Source organism: Dipteris shenzhenensis, chromosome 31 (genome assembly GCF_047967505.1).
Source record: "Dipteris shenzhenensis isolate YYH24624 ecotype China chromosome 31, Dip_SZ_1.0, whole genome shotgun sequence".
NCBI lineage: Eukaryota > Viridiplantae > Streptophyta > Polypodiopsida > Gleicheniales > Dipteridaceae > Dipteris > Dipteris shenzhenensis.
The window spans coordinates 44,339,543-44,359,042 of NC_141626.1; the positions used below are offsets into that span (position 1 = coordinate 44,339,543).

At 46.2% G+C, this 19,500-nt stretch overlaps 1 protein-coding gene across 1 annotated transcript in view; it reads left to right on the forward strand.

Annotated features, from left to right (window-relative positions):
- LOC147881500 (uncharacterized) overlaps nucleotides 1-19,500 on the forward strand; it is a 237,949-nt gene that overhangs the window by 78,004 nt on the left and 140,445 nt on the right. Inside the window, exons 5-8 of the mRNA XM_087402306.1 lie at nucleotides 3,993-4,086; nucleotides 4,256-4,319; nucleotides 18,333-18,392; nucleotides 18,508-18,683. Of these exons, the coding sequence (XP_087258432.1) occupies nucleotides 3,993-4,086; nucleotides 4,256-4,319; nucleotides 18,333-18,392; nucleotides 18,508-18,683 (394 nt within the window). The remainder of the gene's footprint in view (nucleotides 1-3,992; nucleotides 4,087-4,255; nucleotides 4,320-18,332; nucleotides 18,393-18,507; nucleotides 18,684-19,500) is intronic.

Sequence of the window (19,500 nt, forward strand, 5' to 3'; positions counted from 1 at the left end):
ATTGCTTATGGGATTGCAGACAGGCGAGGATGATTTGGATGGGGGTAGCCAGGATTTTCAGTCACTTTGCCTACTTCCCATTTTTTATGACATGGGGCTCAGTGGCTTGGCTTTCTCTTACAGGACCTCAGGTTTTCTATGAGAGAGTTGACTCCTCTTGGGCCATTTCGGTTCGACGTCATCGGATTGAGTCCTGTTCGTTGGATGTGGTACCACACCTTCCTGTTACAGCTGTACATGCCTCTGTGGATACTTCTTGGGAGATTCTAGTGAGCATAGCATCCTGGCATATCTGGAGAGCCAGATGCACAGAGGCTTTGGAGGGTACTCAAGTTCATCCCTCGCACACATTGGCTAGTATCTGGATAGACACCGTACATGCTTTGATGGCCGTATGGACGGGTATGCAGGGAGACTCCCATGCAGCCTCAGCTAGGAGGGCTTCTTTCTTTAGGGAATGGAAGGATTCTCCTTTCTTCTCTGAGACTACTACAGGGTTGAGGTGGCACTTTCAGCCTCAGCCTTGGTTGTTTTCCACCTCACTCTGAGGGGGTTTTTTATTTATCCTTATGATTTCATGATGTATTCTGCTTTGAGCTTGCTCTCGCGGAGTTTTTCTCTTACTTAATAGAAGTCTTTTTCTTGGGAAAAAAAAAAAAAAACTTTAGGGAGGGAAACCTTGATGGACCTAACTACCTCTCTGGAAGCTCAAGGTCAAGAATCTCCTCACCTCTTGTAGGCTGTGGAAGGCGACAGATGGGTCCTTTCCAAACCACAGGCAATGGGGACAGGTGCTACAGCCGTGGCACGAAAGGGCAGGATGGAGACGCATTTGCAGTGCTAATTCATCCCATGAAGGACAATGCGATTCCATTGATATATCTGGCAACCAATTAATGCCCTACTGTGCGGGATATTCTAAAGAATCAATATGAGACAGGCGGATCTACGAGGATGTTGAACCTTCTATGGTTGCTGAGAAACTAGTCTTGAACCAGGTGTCTCTTGGAGTTACTATATGTCAATGGAGAGGATATTAGGACTGGCTGTGAATTTGCGTGCAGCAAGCTAGGAGAAGGTGAAGAAGTGGAGGATTTCCTCAACAAAATCAAGGTGGTTCGGGACCAATTAGCCTCTGTAGATGAGAACCTGAATACCAAGAATCTCATTAGGCTTGTATTGAGCAAGCTACGTTGGAGCTACCAAGGCTTCGTTATGCCACTAACAGAGGGGCAAAGGAGCAGTCCAATTATCTTTGACGAGCTTAGGGCCATGATCCTTGAGGAAAAGCTCCAAGGCCCAAAGGCCCTGCCATGAAGGCGCCTTTGGCCACTGCAGATCCCGCCTTCAGCCAGGACACCATCAGCCCTGTCCTCCATCCAGTAGGCCTCCGTACAGCCCCTTACAGTGGGGCCGTACTCTGCTGATGTCAATGCACCCTTCACAGGGCCCTGTTGCAGGCCGTACGCCTGCTCTAAGGTTCTTTTTTGCCAGGTCAGATCCAGGGCTACATGCCCCCGCCATCTCTCCTGCACAAGGCCTCTTGTGCTGTCCACATGACAGCTCATGTGCTGCCCATGTGGCAGCCCCATTCTCTGCCCATGTGGCAGTCTATACACCCCTAGGTCCACCTCCCCCATGCTCTCCTAATATGGGGGCTTACAGATGGGGAGGTGACCATTCCAACAATGCCTTCACGGTAGACTGCCCATTTTCCATCCTTCCTTGCAGCTCTAACCTTGGCCAATTCAGTCGCTTTGTTCTTCAGTCGAGCTCATGTGAGCTCCTCAGCTATCCATACCTTTGTCCCTTTCAGCTTATGTGATTGGCAGAGAATCTTGGTTCGTAGTTTACGTGACTTGAGAGTGATGATAGCATGTTCTTTGGAACGTTTGATGTTAGTTGCTACCTCTTCATCTTCGTGGCTTGAGGGGTTTGTGTTTCCTTGCCTACACAAAAATTGGCAAAGCTTTCAAAAGCAAATGGAAGCAAGAATTAAAAAAAAAAGGACAGGGAAGAGAATGGATCTCAGCAAGCTAGGAGAAGGTGGGATTTCCTCAACAAAATCAAGGTGGTTCGGGACCAATCAGCCTCCGTAGGTGAGAACCTGAATACCAAGAATCTCATTAGGCTTGTATTGAGCAAGCTATGTCGGAGCTACCAAGGCTTCGTTATGCCACTAACAGTGGGGCAAAGGAGCAGTCCAACTATCTTTGAGGAGCTTGGGGCCATGATCCTTGAGGAAAAGCTCCAAATGATGAATCCTTGAGGAAAAGCTCCAAATGATGACACAAAATTGGCAAAGCTCTCAAAGGCAAAGGGAAGCAAGAATTAAAAAAAAGGACAGGCAAGAGAATGGATCTCAGATTCCGAAAAGGGAAGGAAGTTCAAGTGCTCTACTATATCAAGATGAGGCATTGTGCTAAGGAATGTGGAAAGAAAGCAGCCAACAAGGGGGGAGATCAGGAGCAACCACAATGTCATCCTTGACAAATTATTCCTCATCATTGAGGATGAGATGGAGAAGGCACGACATTTTCTACCAATTGATGTGAATGGGCAAAACCAAACTTATGCCAGTTTGTGTGTTTGGGTTGTACAGACTCACTAGACGCCCTCTCTACCAAATCCACGCAACCTTAATGAAGAGACATACCTCTTTCACCAAGGGACACATCCCATCATATACCCATGATAACCAAAATGGTATCAAAACCAAAAGATGTATGGTATGTTGACAATGGTGCCACCCAACTAGACACTTTGATATGTCGCCCATTGTGACTAATGATCTAGGATCCACAAGTTTGAGTGAACTGGACCACTCCCTGTTATTGGTTATGTGGAGGAGATAGATAGTGTTCTGCCCATCACAGAAAAAGGTGAGACCAAGCTACTTACTAATGTGCTTCTAGTTCCCAAACCCTGCAAGAATCTGAGACCCAAACTGGGAGGAAGCCATAAAGGTGAAGATGGAATCCACACTCCAAAATCATACATGGAAGGTCAGGTCTTCAAAGAGAAATACAACTATAGCTGATGACTCCGTTTAAGGTGTGTATCGTGTCTATTGTCACGGGGAAGTTAATTTCTGTGTGTCAACTGAACCCATAGACAGTTTGGCCGTGAGGGCCTGGCCTACAGGAAGTGCCAACTTCCTACAAGTCCCTAGAGTTCAATTCCAAGTGCATCCACTAGGTCCAACTTATAACTCCTTCCCATGCACACACAGTAAGAAATGGTTGCTAGATACATACCAATCTTAGCAGACCATGCATATTTAGCTCCATCTGAATGTTAAGAGACTCTCTTATGATAACTCTCATTGCCACCTACAAGTAACGTTCTCAGTACTACAGCAAAGCTCCATTTGACTAATGAAAAGATTGCCTTACGGAAACCCTTTCTCCTACTAAGACTTAAGAAGTCAATGATCTCCTATAGAATGGCTTCTTAAATAGTAAGCACCCACCAAATGCCAGGAGATATTAGCTTGGAAGGATGAGTCTTCTGGCACGCCCTAAAATGCAAGCCTTGCCACTGGAAAGCTATGCTGAAGTAGGCAGAATATTGCAAATTCCAGTCAAGATAAAACTCCAGAAGTGAAGCCCGATGCAACCTAGACGGATATCTTTTCATTGGGAGCCAGTCAAAACCCCAAAAGCTGATGAAAAAGAGGGTAGAACTTATTACTGTGTTCTTTGCAATGAGAAAAGGCAAAGTTCTGTGTAGGGAAATTGATGCAGAGAGGACCCTTGTATTTAGACAAGGAAGGTATTTTGACATTAATGGTAGGTGGTAACTTTGTTCTTAACTTTGACAAGGACGGTGTTTTCTAAATATTAGTTTATGAAAAGATTCTAGACTAATATTAATATTACTAGGCTTGTCTTCTCCATTGTTTGCACTAGAAAGTTAAAACACTTACATGATTAATCGGTCAAGAAATGGAAAATAATATGCTGTATAACATGCTTTTGTTTGTTGTGTAGCTGGATTGAGGCTTCTGTCACGACATGCTTGCCTGTTTCGTCTCCGTCTTTTAGCAGACTCAGTTATTATTCTGAAGTGGCTTGAGGCCTACTGGTATGTCATTGCTTTTTGGATACATTTCTTATGGTGTCATTGACTTCAATTTAATTGCAACCTTGATATGCTCATATTAGCTATCTCTGGAAGTTTTTAATTGTACTTTTTTCCTTAATATCTCAACTCCCATATAGGACTCATCCTTGGAAGCTTATATTTTTTGTAGTACTCATGTGAATGCTCAGTTGCGGGATGCTGCGCTTCCAGCCTTCAATGAATTTATTTTTCAAGTATGTTCTTCTAGGCCTAAAACTGCCAAACATTGTTTTTCCTAAATTTGAAGTCCAAACATGTTTGTTTTTTGGAGCGGTAATCCTCACATTCATAGCCAGGTGGCTATTCTATAAATGTATTCTACTCAAATTTTCAACTTCATATTCTTTAGTGTCTTGGATTCTTTGCACGGGCCCTTCACGTGTAGACCCCCTTTGACTTGTGAGCTCATTCTTAAGGGATCCATGTACCAGTCAAAGAATCATTGAACAAGTGATTGTTGTAATGCGTCTAGTTCCCCTCCTTGAAGGCTTCAACAAGTTCACCTTTGCTTACCACACTCCTCAAAGCAATCACCACTGTCCTTGACAGAAGTCATGTAGCAAGCATTAATGGCTCCTACAACAAAGACTTCCCCCTTTGTCTGATTCATCTTCTATTTTCTCAAAACCTGAGAAACACAAGGCAAACACTTTGCCCAAGACAAACTATTGAAGTATGAATGTATGCACAAAGAATATACATACCATGAAAGAACTGGGAACTGCTGCTTCTCCCCGCTCCTCCTGCTCCCCTCCTCGCTGCCCCCTCCCTTCCCTCCTCGCTGCCCCCTCCTCTCCCCCCCTCGATGGACAGGATTTCCAGTATTATTTTGGTTCTCAGACTCCGTGACACCTGGACTTGTATCTTTGCATTGGCATATTGTGCTCATCCCCCCCATTTTGCACCCGGGGGCGGTTTCCTTGCATCTAGTTTACTCTGTATTTAGGCTCAGATTTGACATTATGTACTTTCACTTGCATTATATTGCGTAGCACTTAGATGATATTCGACGATGCCTCTTCTTTGGGGCACGTTGATTTTGTGCTATCTTGTATGCAGAGTTCTTGATGTCCCATGGGCCCATTTTGGCCTCTAGTGGACAATAATACACTTTCTTTCTTTCTTTCTTTCTCCCCTTCTTCCCCCGTGCACTGCCCTCTCCCCTGCGCGCTGCCCCTCCCTCCCTACCTGCTGCAGCCTGCTCCCCCCCGCGCCTGCTGCTGCTCCCCCCCGCTGCAGCCTACTCCCCCCCGCGTGCTGCTGCCTCCCTGCACGGCCCCCCCCGCGCTGCTGCCTGCACAACCCCCCCGCCCCCTCCCCTCCCCCCCTGCTCTTCCTTGCTCCCCCCCCCTCTCTCTTTGCCTCCCCTTCCCGGCCCCCTCTCCTCCCCTCTCCTCCCCCTTCCTCTCCTCCACTCCTCCTCTCCTCCTTCCCCTCTCCTCTACTCCTCCTCTCCTCCCCCTCTCCTCCACTCCTCCTCTCCTCTATCCTCCCCTCCTCTCCCTTCCTCCTCCTTGCTGCCCCCTTGCTGACTCCTCCTTCCTGGCTTCTTCTTCTCTCTCCCTTCTTCCTTCACCCTCTCCTTCATCTGGAGTACCCCTATTCTCTTATAGGGGTCTCCTAGGTTTCAGGAAAGCAGACGGAGTTATTTATTTTTTGTGTTTGAATCGGCTGACACACCTCGATTGACGAATGGTTTCCCATTCAGTCAATCCGTCTCCGCTCACACCGGCCGCGAGAACTATCACTTTCTCAAAAGACGAGCTGCAGCAGTTGCAAAAGGATTTGGAGCATGAGTGTTCCACGACTCTCTTCGCACGCATTCATGGCTCCAACCCCTCCAGGTCACAAGCTAGAGATTGGATGCTTGCGGCGCTTCCTCAGGAGCTCTCGCCCCCCACCTTAAGGATGTTCGTTTGTTGGGACGAGGTTTCTTTCAGGTGTGCCTAGATTCCCCGGACGTCACGAGAGACCTGCTACAAGCTGGGTTTCTACTTCTAGGCTACAGGAGGATTTTTTTGTTTCCTTTTCAACTGGGATTTGACCTAGTTGAAGAGGACAAGCAGGGAGTTTCTGTTTTCATCAGGTTCCCTGGTCTCCCCTCAGTTTATCACCGGCTTCTTTCAGTTATTGGTGAGAGGTTTGGTGTGGTAGCAGAGATCCCCCCTCTTCTTGGCGAGCCCTCTTCGGTTGCTGAGGCGGTCAGGATGGATGGGGTACCCAGGGTTAGGGTCATTGTCTAGGACCCTAATATTTCAGATGACCACATCATGCTACAGCGACCCGATGGGTCTTTCTTCCGCTAGAGATTTGAGGTTGCAGGTCGGCAGGATCAGTGTGCAGGATTTGCAGATCCTCGGGGCACTTCGCCAGAAATTGCCCAAAGAAGAAAAAGAGGCCCAGAAAAAGCAACCAGCTCGTACTAGCTTACGACAGAGAGCAGGACCAAGACCTACCGCTCCACAGGCACCGCCTCAGACACGGGCTCCCTCCCCTCCTAGGGCTACTCGAATCCCTTCTACAGTCCGCACCACCTCTGGCCCACGGTGGGTTCCAGTTGCGGTTAGGCCCTCTACTTCAGTTCACACATCCACCTCTTCGGAGGCTACCCCCTTGGAGCCTCGGGAGGAGACTAGTGTTCAGGAGCCTTGTTCGACTCCACCCTTGGATTTGGCTATACCTTCCTCAACAGCCCAGGTTGTTGGCATCTCGTCCGCAGCACTTCTTGATCAGGATCCAGTACAGGTGCCTCCCTCTTTGGACAGAGGGAAGGGGGTCTTACATTCTCTTCGTGCTTCGATAGGAATCCTTCGTACCCCCTCCCCAGGACTGGCTCAGCAGAACTCCTTTCCGCTCTGGAGGACCTCTCTAACCTCCTAGATGATGATTTTGTACCCTCCACTTTTGGAGAGTCAGTTATCGGCATCCCTTTTGAGAGATCTTTCTCTCTCTCACCTATGGACTTTCCTCCCCTTGGACCTTGTCTGTATGACAGGAGGTCAGCTCCGGTAGAGGTTTCTTTTTCCGCCACCAGGTTGGGTAAGGTATTCCAATCCACTTCCTCCCGCCGATGAGGATAGCCAGTTGGAATATACAGGGATTGGGCGGCATCCCTCATCGCCGTTGCAGACAGCTGATCAGGAATCAGCTCCATCCAGGTGTTTCAGGTGGTTCGCTAGACATTCTTTTTCTTCAGGAACACAAACTGGATGTCAGAGATTGCTCCAAGTCAGGTAAGCTGCTCTCAGGTCGGACTTTTTGGCTTCCTGCCTTGGGAACCAGAGGAGGTACATGCATTTCAGTTTCAGATTCTATTCTCCCTCTGGTCATTGGACACGGTACCATAACCCCCTCCAGGGCCCAGTGGTTTTACTTCTGATTGACGGACGTAAGGTTGGTTTCCTCAACCTCTATGCTCCGAACAACAGAGGGGACCATGTTCTGTTTTGGAAAGAGTTGCTCTCGTGGGCTGACGTTGTGGATTCGTGGATTATTGGAGGTGACTTTAACATGGTTGAGGCACCTCCTGATAAGAAAGGGGGCAGAGAAGGTGGTATCCACTCCCTCGAGAGAGCAGCTTGGGATGGCTTCTTGTTCAGGTTCAGTGGCAGAGATGTTTGGTCAGATGATGCATTTCATATTCAGTCTTAGTCACTTTTATTTTCTAGGTTGAACCATAGGGTGCACATGCCTATCCATGCTCGGATTGACAGATTCTATGTGGGTGACTGGGCTCTTGATAGAGGGGGGATAGTTTGCATTGCACCTGGTGTCTCCACTTCAGACCATTTTCCGGTAGTTTTGTCCATCTCAGAGCCTCATCTGAGAGGATGGTCTCACAGTATCAGGATCCCCGACGCCTTATACACGGATGAGACTCTCACAGAGGCAGTGTTGGAGATCTGGGTTTCTCACATGCAGGGGGGGTGGCCGGTCCTTCACATGTGGCCACAGCACTTGCCAGTATTAGCGACTTTTATCACTCCGTTGCTAGTGCTCGGCGAGGTGAGGTACTCAGGCGGGAGATTGGTATCCACTGGCAGTTGGCAGCCTTATAGAGGGAGGAGCAGAGATGACCATCAGATGCTTGGATACAGGAGCGCCTTGCTGCGGCAAGGGCTCACTTGCAGACTTTGCTTGATCAGAGAGCAGAGTATGCCTTCCATGCACGGGAGTCCTTTTGGATACAGATGGGAGGGAGAGTCAATAAACACTTTTTCTCTACACTTGGTCCCAGACATAGTAGAGAGAGTGTCAGGCAGCTTATTGACTCTGACGGCGTTTTGCAGTCCCATCCGGAGACCGTCATGCACTTAGCGACAGCTTTCTATGCCTCCCTACTTTCTGTAGATCCTAACACACAGGCCAGAGATGTGGCTAGAGATGAAGTTTGGTAGAGTTTACTTGTGTTGGTCACCCCAGAGATGTTATGCTCACTTGATGCACGCTTTACCAACACAGAATTCAAGATTGCTCTCTCTGCCCTTCATAAGGGCAAATGCCATGGTTCCGATGGTCTTACTCCTTTTTTTATAGCCTTTTGGGATATGATAGGTGATCATATTACTGAAGGAATGGAGATAGATAGAGAGTGTGAGAGCAAGAGAGAGTGAGAGAGACGTAAGCTTGAAGACTGTAGTTGCTCAATAGAGTGTGTAAAAGAGTACAACACAAAGTAGTGTAGATAAGGTTTTGTCATAGTGACAAAACCTTAGTAGTCACTAACCATAGTTAGTGAACTAACTGCAGTTAGGGGGAAAAACCTCTAAAAGAGGGAAAAGTGCCCCTAACTAACTTATTATATTACATTGGTCACTGCTGAATTACAGATATAATTCCAACACCCCCCTGCAGTGCCAATGTCATGTACAAGGCTGATCAATCACCAAACGGATATAAGTTCAGGGCACTGCGAAATGCCTCGAACTTCTCACGTGGTAGTGCTTTGGTGAAGATATCTGCAACGTTGTCATGTGTGGACACAAAGATCATACTGATCTCTCCTGCATGTAACTTCTCTCTGACGTAATGATAGTGAACCTCAATGTGCTTCGTGCGAGCATGAAACACTGGATTCTTTGCCACTGCAATGGCACTCTGACTATCAGTGAGAATTGGAGAAGGACCCTCCAAAGACAGATAAAGATCAGCAAATAAACGTCTCAGCCAGACACATTCCACTGTTGCTGTGAAAGCTGCCCTGTACTCAGCTTCACATGATGAGGTAGCCACTGTAGATTGTTTCTTGCTTAGCCATGAAATGCAAGATTTTCCCAAAAAGAAACAATTGCCACTAGTGGACTGCCTAGTGTCATAATCACCAGCCCAATCTGAATCACTGTAGGCATGCATCTGCAAGTCACCCCCCCTGGGAAATAGTAAGCCAAAGGACTTGGTGCCTTGCAAATAACGGAAGATGCGCTTAACTGCCTGCCAATGCATAGTTTTGGGGCTGTGCATATACCTGCTCACCTGAGATACTGCAAACTGAATATCAGGCCTAGTATTGCAGAGATATATGAGGCATCCAACAGCTTGACTGTAAAGTGTGGCATCAACTGATTCTCCTGCATCATGCATTGTGAGTTTCAGCCCCGATTCCATAGGAGTAGATATGGGCTTACACTCTTGCATGTTAAATCTGTCCAAAAGTTTCTGAACATACTTGGACTGAGACATAACAGTGCCACGTTTCTCATGAGAGAACTGGATTCCCAAATAAAAATGAAGCAGCCCCAAATCTGACATATCAAAGTGGGTCTGCAAATCAGTTTTGAAATCTGCAATTTTGTCGTCATTGGACCCTGTGAGCAGTAAGTCATCAACATAAAGAAGGATGACTAATATTTCCCCCCCATCCATCTTGATGTAGAGGGTGCTCTCAGTAGGACTATTGTGCAGCCCCTTGCTGGTCAAAAAGGCATGGATCTTGGCATACCATGCACGAGGGGCCTGTTTCAGCCCATATAAAGCTTTATTAAGCTTGCAGACTTGAAGTGCATTTGCTGTAATTTCAAAACCCGGAGGTGGTTTGACATACACCTCTTCCAGCAAGTCCCCATTTAAGAAGGCTGTTTTGATGTCCAACTGATGAACATTCCACTCAAAATGTGCAGCCATTGCAATTACTGAGCGGATGGTGGTCATCCGGGATGTAGGAGCAAAAGTCTCCTCATAATCTATGCCCTTTTTCTGAGCATAGCCTTTAGCAACCAGCCTGGCTTTATATCTGTCAATGGAGCCATCTGGCTTCCGTTTGACTTTAAATACCCATCGTGTGCCAATAGCATGTTTACCCGGTGGCAAGTCCACAACATCCCAAGTCTGATTTTTGGCAATGGACTGCAATTCATCGTGCATGGCATTCATCCAATGCACATTACCTTGTGCCTCTTCAAATGTGGCAGGCTCCTCTTCATCAAGGAGAGTACCTGCATATGCTGATTCCACTGAATTAGCACCTTCCATGTGCCTTGCTGCACTGCGAGTCCTGCCAGGTAACGGAGCATCAAGTTTACTCTCCCGGAGAGTCTGTAACAGCCAGTTTGGGACTGTTTTTGCTGCATGTATGTCTGCAATTTCTTGCTGTACCACTTGTTCCACTTCCTGTGGAGGAGGCATGACATCCCGTGGCGGAACTGAAGCATGTGAAGGTTGCTGTAAATTCTGATTTGGATCAGAAAAATCAGCTGGGGAACCCAAAGCAATGGGTAGCAACCCTTGAAATACATCTTCTGAAGGTGAAGGCATTTGAAAATCAGCCTGAGTGTAAGCTGAATTTTCAGAAAATATTACATCTCTACTTACAATGACTTTGCGTGTAGCAGGATTGTAGAGACGATACCCCTTGCTTTCTGCACTGTATCCAACAAATATGCATTTGATGGCTTTATCTGACAATTTGTGCCTAAATTCAACTGGCACATGTGCATAGGCAAGGCATCCAAAGACTCGGAAGTGATCCACTGAAGGCTTCCTGTCATTCCAGACCTCAAAAGGAGTTTTTGTTTTTAAAGCCTTAGTGGGAGCCCTGTTCAAAATGTAATTGGCACACATCAAACCCTCTAACCAGAATTTATGAGGCATGTGTTTGCTTTTCAGCATACATCTGTCCATCTCCATGAGGGTTCTATTTTTCCTCTCAGCTTTGCCATTTTGCTGAGGGGTCAGCCTGACTGTGAGCTGATGCACAATACCCTTTTGTTTGAGGAAAGCATCAAATTCTGCAGATAGGTATTCCCCACCTCTATCCGTGCGTAATATCTGTATCTTGAGCCCGGTTTCATTTTCAACCATGGCTGAAAAGTGTTTAAACACTGTGAACACTTCATATTTCTTTTTCAGCCCATAAACCCAAGTAAAATTGGAGTAGTCATCAATAAATGTGACAAAGTAGAGATGACCACCCAATGAAGGAGTCCTCATGGGACCACAGACATCACTGTGTATAAGCTGCAATTTGCGAACAGCTTTAACTGAACCATCCTTCTTGAAGGGAAATCTATGCATTTTACCTAAAATGCACCCTTCACAGGCATGTGGAGGAGGTATCTGAAGAGGGGGCAATGCATCAACCATTGAAAATTTTTGAAGTGTCATCAAGCTGTTGTAATGCATGTGGCCATATCTGGCATGCCATAATTCTGCATTTTGCATGGCAACTGTAGGGGAAGAAATTGCCAAAGCATGAGCTGCTCTTTTCTGAAAAATATCAAGCTGAAAAAGCCCACGCAGCAGAGTACCAGATAACATTAAGGCATAGTTAGCTTCCCTGTCCCGGACAGCACATTTGTCATCCTCAAAGATGACCTGAAATCCATCTCTGTTAAGAGTGGACACTGAAAGGAGATTTTTGGTTATGCCAGGCACATATAAAACATCAGAAAGTCTGAAAATAGAGCCATCAATTGCAGTGAGCTCAACTTCTCCTGTGCCACGTACTGAATATGAGGAGTTGTTGGCACAAGTGACTTTCTTACCAACAGGGGGTGGATTCAAAGAAGTAAAGAGACACTTCCTCGAAGTGATGTGCTTGGATGCACCGCTGTCAAAATACCATGTGTTCAGTGTTTCATCAACACTGAAAGCAGATGCATCGGAAGGAGAGTCAAAACTGCAAGTCAAAAATGCATATGTGTCATCACTGCTTGAAGCTGTACTATCCCGAGCATCTGGAACAGCCAACTTAGAATCAGAAATGCAAGATAAAAAGGCATAATCTTGACCAACAAAGTTGGCTGCAGCATCCCCACTGTCAGATGCACAAGGGGCTGAATCTGAAACAGCCATTCCTGAGCTGTTTTTCTTTTCCTTTGCAATCCTTTTCTTGCATTCTGCTATGTGATGACCTGGCTTTTTGCAGTAGTGACAGAAACCCTTCTTTTTGGGCTTGCTTGCATCACTTTTAGCCTTTTGTGAAGGCTGTCCTGACCCACTGGAAGGCTGATTTGCTGTTGTTTTTGCCTGTCCCTTTGTTTTTGATTTGAATTTTGAGAGCATGGCTTGTTCACCTGCACGTGAAGCCAAATTTTTCCTGGTCTGCTCTTCCTGAAGCAGAAGTCCTATCAGCTCATGAAAAGAAAGAGGATTTGCACCCCCCCTCAATGATAAATTCAGCGAAGTATGAAAGCTGAGATAAGACTCAGGAAGAGAATTCAGAGTGGTTGTAATCATCTCTGAATCAGGAATAATTTCATCTATATTTAACAACTGCTCTCTGAGATCCTGTAGCTTAGTGAGGTGGGCTGACATGGAGTCACCCTCCTCCATATGTGTATTGGTCAACTCTCTTTTTAAAAAAGATACCCTGGCATCATTCCGTGCTGCATACATGCTTTCCAAAATATCCCACGCTGCCCTGGAGGTCTTACACGACCGGATATGCGGAATGATTGATCTTTTCACTGAAAGAGAGATGCAAGACAAGGCTAAGGCATCTCGTGAATCCCATCTCTTTTGTTCAGGAGTATTAACTGTAGCTGCACCAACAACTTGTCCTGCAGCTGCACCTTGTGCACGACCTCTTCCACCTCCTTGGTGAGGAGGGGTAGCAGGTGCAATATCTGCTGGTCGGATTTCATCCCCATTGACATAATCCCATAAATTGCGAGAAATCAGAATATTACGTACCATGAAACTCCAGAGGGAGTAGTTGGTACCATCCAATTTGTCTTCCTGAGAAAGACCACCGAACTGAAAATCATTCTGATTTTGATGGGCCATATCTGAAAAAGGAATTGAAGCAGATACAAAGCTGAATTCCCTTACTGGGAATAAAATGCACAACTCCCAAAAACTACACCCAAGCACGGGCTGTATAAGCAACTTAGATTTCTGCACTTGAGCTGTCAGAAATCTGTCCAAGCATAGAACACTCTCCAAAATCTGCCAAAAGTGTTCCAAGCACTCCAATAAAGGCAGTATATACTGAATACTCCAAAAAATGCTCTCCAAACACAAAAGCCCCAATTTGTGGCTAGAAATTGCAGCCAGAAAGGGGTAAAAATGCCAAAAGCCCCAAATCTGCAATTTTAATACAAAAGTCCCAAATTTCAGAAAAATCTGCAATTTTGCTCTTGTGATAGCTTCAAATTTGCCCAATGATTGCAATGGCTTCAATCTGGAAAATGCCCCAAATTTTCTTGCAGAATCCTTAGCCAAACAATGGCTGTCTGCAAACTTAGCCTGCCAAAAATCACCTGCCAAATCAAAGATGACCTGCCAAGAAACACCTGCAAATGTCTTGTCCAAAACCAAGAAGAATTGCTGCTGTACTGAGATTCAGTACAGATTGTACTGAATACTGTACGGAAATGCCGTACAGTTTGTACGGCACCGTACGGGAAGTACTGCGTCGACAAGTACGGTTACCACGACAGATACCGTACGGTATCTGTCCACGGTGTACGGCGCTGCGTCGACAGGTACGGTGTACGGCGATGTGCGGGAGCTCGGAGCTGTACGGCGTACGGCGAGGTACTGCTGCAGGTACGAAAACTCGGAGCTGTACGGCGTATGGCGAGGTACGGCTGCAGGTACGGAAACTCGGAGCTGTACGGCGAAATCGAACGGCAGTTTTAGAAATCCGTACAGTCGTACGGACTGTACGGGCAGATTTGCTGAGGCTGAAAGTCGAGGCAATGGTTGAAGCTTGAGGGAGCAAGGAGCACCAGGCTCTTGGACCTGCTCTGATACCAAATGAAGGAATGGAGATAGATAGAGAGTGTGAGAGCAAGAGAGAGTGAGAGAGACGTAAGCTTGAAGACTGTAGTTGCTCAATAGAGTGTGTAAAAGAGTACAACACAAAGTAGTGTAGATAAGGTTTTGTCATAGTGACAAAACCTTAGTAGTCACTAACCATAGTTAGTGAACTAACTGCAGTTAGGGGGAAAAACCTCTAAAAGAGGGAAAAGTGCCCCTAACTAACTTATTATATTACATTGGTCACTGCTGAATTACAGATATAATTCCAACAATTACTTCAGCCCTGCAGGGCATTTGGGACTCGGGTGAGATGCCTGACTCACTGACCGAGGGACTCATTCACCTTATCCCGAAAGGTGGCAACAGGAATTTTGTATCCCATTGGAGACCCATCACTCTTTTGGGCACTCTTTACAAAATCCTTGCCAATGCGATCAGCATCCGATTACAGCCCCTTCTTCCAGACCTCATCCATGATACTCAGACACGCTTTGTGCATGGCAGGAGCATTTTTTATAATATCTTTTCCTTTTGGGAAGCCACAGAGTGGGCTATGCAGAGGGGGCAGAGGCTGGCAGTTCTACTCCTAGACTTCGAGAAAGCCTATGACAGAGTAGATTGGGGTTGTCTTGAGGGCACTCTTCTACGGTTTGGATTTTCAGATGCTTGGATTAGAGGGATGGCCTCCCTTTACAGATCAGCCCACAGCCAGGTTTTGATTGGAGGGGTAAGCGGTGACAGGTTTCAGATTTCCAGATCAGTTCGTCAGGGATGCCCTTTAGCCCCCTTCCTCTTTCTTTTTGTGGCAGAAGCTATGAGTATCTTCCTTAGATCTCAGGCTGAGCTTTTTGGGTTGAGATTTCCCTTGAGACAGGAGCAGGAGCTTCTTGACTGTGAGTTGGCTGATGACACTGCTATTTTTATTGAGGCCTCTTCGCAGTCACTTGATTCTTTCCGGACAGCCGTGGATATTCTTTGCTCAGCTGCAGGGGCACGCATTAACTGGCATAAATCCTTTGGCTTTTGGATCAGTGATGAGGACACTCCAGGCTGGGGAGTTGACATTGGCTTTTTCTGGATTCAGAGGGGTGTTCCTATCAGGTATTTGGGATGCCAGGTAGGATTGGGCATCTCTCCAGCACAGCAGTTTGCTCCAGTACTAGAAAGTATAAGGAAAAAGCTTCTTTTCTAGAGCTCTGCCAAACTCGACCTGGCATCTAGAGTTGTGGTAGTGAACCAGGTTCTCTTGGCCACTGCCTGGTTTGTGTGTTCTTGCTGGTGCCGGTCTAGGGATTGCATCACTCAGCTTATTAGACCAGTCAGGAATTTTTTATGGAGTGGACTTGATGGCACAGCAGATGTTGCAGCGAGGGTGGCCTGGGAGACCATTATTCTCCCTACATGTGAAGGGGGCCTTAATATCATTGACGCGGACTTGCAGTGCAGGGCATTGCTTTGTAAGGTGGTGGTGAGGGAACTCATGCTTGGGCAGGAACCTTGGAAGGATTTCTTTTTTGGACGCATTTAGGCTTGCACACCAACCTTGGGAGATGATTGGGTGGACAGCCCTCGCTGGATTTTTACTTCTGCCCCTCTCAGATCTCCTGCCTCTCCTCTCATGACTGCCATTCTAAAAGCTTGGGGGAGCTTCAGAAACACTCTTCGAAGGATTCCACCTTCTACCCTCGAAGAGATTGATAGGCAGCCGATCATTTGGAATGATAGTATACTTGATGAGCATGGCAGACCACTGGGCACTTCCCATTACATGCAGTGGTCTAAATGGGAGAGAGGCCCCGCCTACACAGTAGGCACTTGGAAGGCTTTTATTAGGCTGCTTGAGGATCAGAGACTGCAATCCGTGAGTCACCTCAGAGGGGTAGCACGCAGGATTCAGCAGATAGATGCAGCCATCCCGATGGAATGGACAGTTGAGTTACCTATTACTTCTACCACTTGGATGGGAGCTTTTTCGAGGACAGCAGTTCCTTTACAGGTGATCGCTTTTCGAGGTCTCGGGGAAGATGCACTGGTCTTTGACGTTGGGGATGGAGGTATACTCTCTACATATTCTTCTAGAGGTTGCCTTTCAGCCTGTCAGGATTGTTGGTTTTGTGGACCATGGAGTGGGCTTGCAGTGGTACTTAGACCCCGACCCTCTGCTCTTGGCCTTGGGATCCTGGAGGTTGTGGTTATATGGAGGTGCACCTATCAAGTGCTTGCAGTGGGACCCAGGAGAGTGGGAGTGGATAGATCATGGGCATCGAGAGAGGGGGATTCCCTTCTTTCGTTTCACGGTTGGTAATGCCAGGATTTCAGCTGAATAGTAAGGGTTGGATTCCCTCCAGAGCCCCCCATTGGGAAAGCTTCTTCATCACCGCAGATTTGCGTAGGAATTTCTGGAGGAGGCCTTGGAAATCCCTCAGAAATAGAAAGATCACTCTTTTCTTTTGGTTTTCTATTCATGGAGGGATTGCAATGAATCTGTGGAGATCACGATTTGGGGCTGATCCCACTTGTCCTCGCTGTCATTCTGCAGAGGAGTCAGTGCGACATTGCCTTTGGGACTGCAGTCAGGCGAGGACTGTTTGGAAAGGGGTTGCTCGGATACTCAGCATCTTTCATACTTCCCCTTTCTTCATGACTTGGGGCTCGGTCGCATGGTTATCCCCTACTGGGCCCCGGGTGTTTTATGAGGGTGAGCCTTCTTCTTGGGCACTCTCGGTCCGCCGGCAGGTGATAGAGCCCTGCTCTCTTCAGGATGTACCACTTACTCCCTTCAGAGCTTCTCATGCTTCAGTGGACACCTCTTGGGAGATTTTGCCTAGCATTTCCTCTTGGCACATTTGGAGAGCCAGATGTACAGAGGCCTTGGATGGCACCCAGATACACCCATCACAGGTGTTCACGGGTATTTGGACTGACACGGTTCACACTTTGATAGCCATATGGGCTAGCATGCAGGGCCCTTCATGGGCAGCCTCTTCTAGAAGGACTATATTTCTTCGAGTTGAGGGGTTCTCCCTTTTTCTCGGAGGTTTCTACCAGATTGAGATGGCACTATCAGCCTCAATCCTTTCTTTTTGGCTCTTGAGCTTTTCATGCATTGCATGATGTATCCCGTATGGAGCTTGCTCTAACGGTTTTCTTTAATACTTAATAGAAGTCTCTTTTTGCAAAAAAAAAAAAAAAACATACCATTGGATCCCCCCTGTACAGTTGCTTGCTTTAAAAACAAGCCAGATACCTTTTAAGTCAGCTGTGCTCACTTTATTATTGACATCACTAATCATCTCTTGTTTCATTGACCTCACCTGAGTCGTGATCATTTCCTGAAGCGTAGAAGTGGAGATGCATAACATAGTACCTCTTTGATAACTTCCTACTTTCCCCTGAGGGTCTCAAATGATCTTCTGTCTTTTATATGTCTTTGCATAGGGGGGGGGGGGGGTGTCGGGGCAGCTGCCATGGCTGAGTAGCAAAGCTCGTTGGTGAGGCTCAAAGTAATAGCAACAGCAAAACGTCTTCAGCTTAGGTACTTCATGGTGACCTGCAATTATCTAGGTGCCTCCGCTAAAGCTGACCCCTGAGTTGGGCCGGCGATTCAGAGTAAAGAAGAGAAAAAGGGACCTGCATCTGTAAGAAAAAGCTCGAGAACTAAGAAAAGAAGTTGACAACACTCAATTTTCAAAACAAGCAGAAAAGCATGTTGTATAATTGCAAGATAAAACATGGGCAGGTTTTTAGCCAAAGTAGGAGCTGGAGTGATAGGGTGACTAAGGCAATGCAGTGTTCAACATGCTACATGCTAAATTGTATAGGACATCATGACATACAATTCTCTGAATTCAACTCGATTATGGTTATGACTTTCTGGTATTCCACTTGCGGGTTTTCGAGAGATTTCTTCACACCAAAGAATAATGTTTTCACTCTATTTTTTAAAACTATTTTATGCGTTTTGAACTGGCTAATACTGTGAAAGGTTTTTGTTGTAATGGCAGGTAGCAACTTGCTTAGCTTCTGAGGATCATCGAATAAAAAATGCTCAAGAGGTGTATAAGGTAAATATAGACTCTGAAAAGAGTGAAGGGGCTTTCTTGGCATGTTAAGCACATAGAGAACAAGTATTGAAAGTTTAAAAGTGAAAAAACTAAAGACAATTTCCTTTTGATGCAGAAATTAGCTGCACACGCTCTAGGAATTCTGGATGGCCGAGAGAGAAGCTCAAAGATGATTTCTCTTGCAATACGTATGGTGGGAAAGTTATCACCTGTTATCCTGAAGTTCTCAAGCAAAGATGATCTGCAACAGGCTTTTCAAAGATTAGTCTCTTTTGGATCGCACTCACAGAGGTTGGGCTACATATATTAATAAACATAGAAACTACAATGGATTTTTTTTTCTTTTGATCATATTTTCTCTTGGAGAAGGTCATTGGTTATATATTTGAATTAAATACAATTGCAATCATTAGTCAGCATTGTATACAGAAGCATAGGCTTGTCCTACGAGAGCTCTGCATACGTTTGCAGATTCTTGAAAATTCTTGTCCTGCCTTGTAAACTTGTTTGCCTTAGCCAACCTTGTCTTTATGGGGTTTTCTAAAACGTGTTGGGACAAATTGATGTAATGGGATCATACCAAAGGTTGCAAGGTCTATGCTTGTGAGTGTGATCACATGAGTGAGTGTGTGAAAACAAGTGCGTGTGTAAGTGTGCCGAAGTTAGGTGTGACTGATGATGTGTCAGTTAGTAGGTGTGATTTAGAGATAATTGTCTATCTGGAGATGCTCTCTTGAGCTCACATATGATGTCACTCTTGGATGTAACTTGTGCCTATATATTGGGCATATCTCTCATGAATAATACCCACTTTTCTTCATCACCATGTTTCCATTGCTGCTCCAACATGTGGTATCAGAGCTTGGTTACCCTCCTTGAGCCACGTCATCATCTTCCCCACCTCTCTTCTTCTTGTCCATCTCTTCTTCCTCTTTGACCATGTTTTGCTTAAGCTTGTTCTCCACCTCTGATGCGTCATTCCACGAGCCCTTTGAGCTGAAGATTCCTCGTGATTGGGCGAATCTTTGGTCCAGAGGAATTAGAGAAAAACTCCGCCATCTGCCCTTGCTTTCACTCCCGTTGGTCGCCGAAAATTCACGCAATTCTC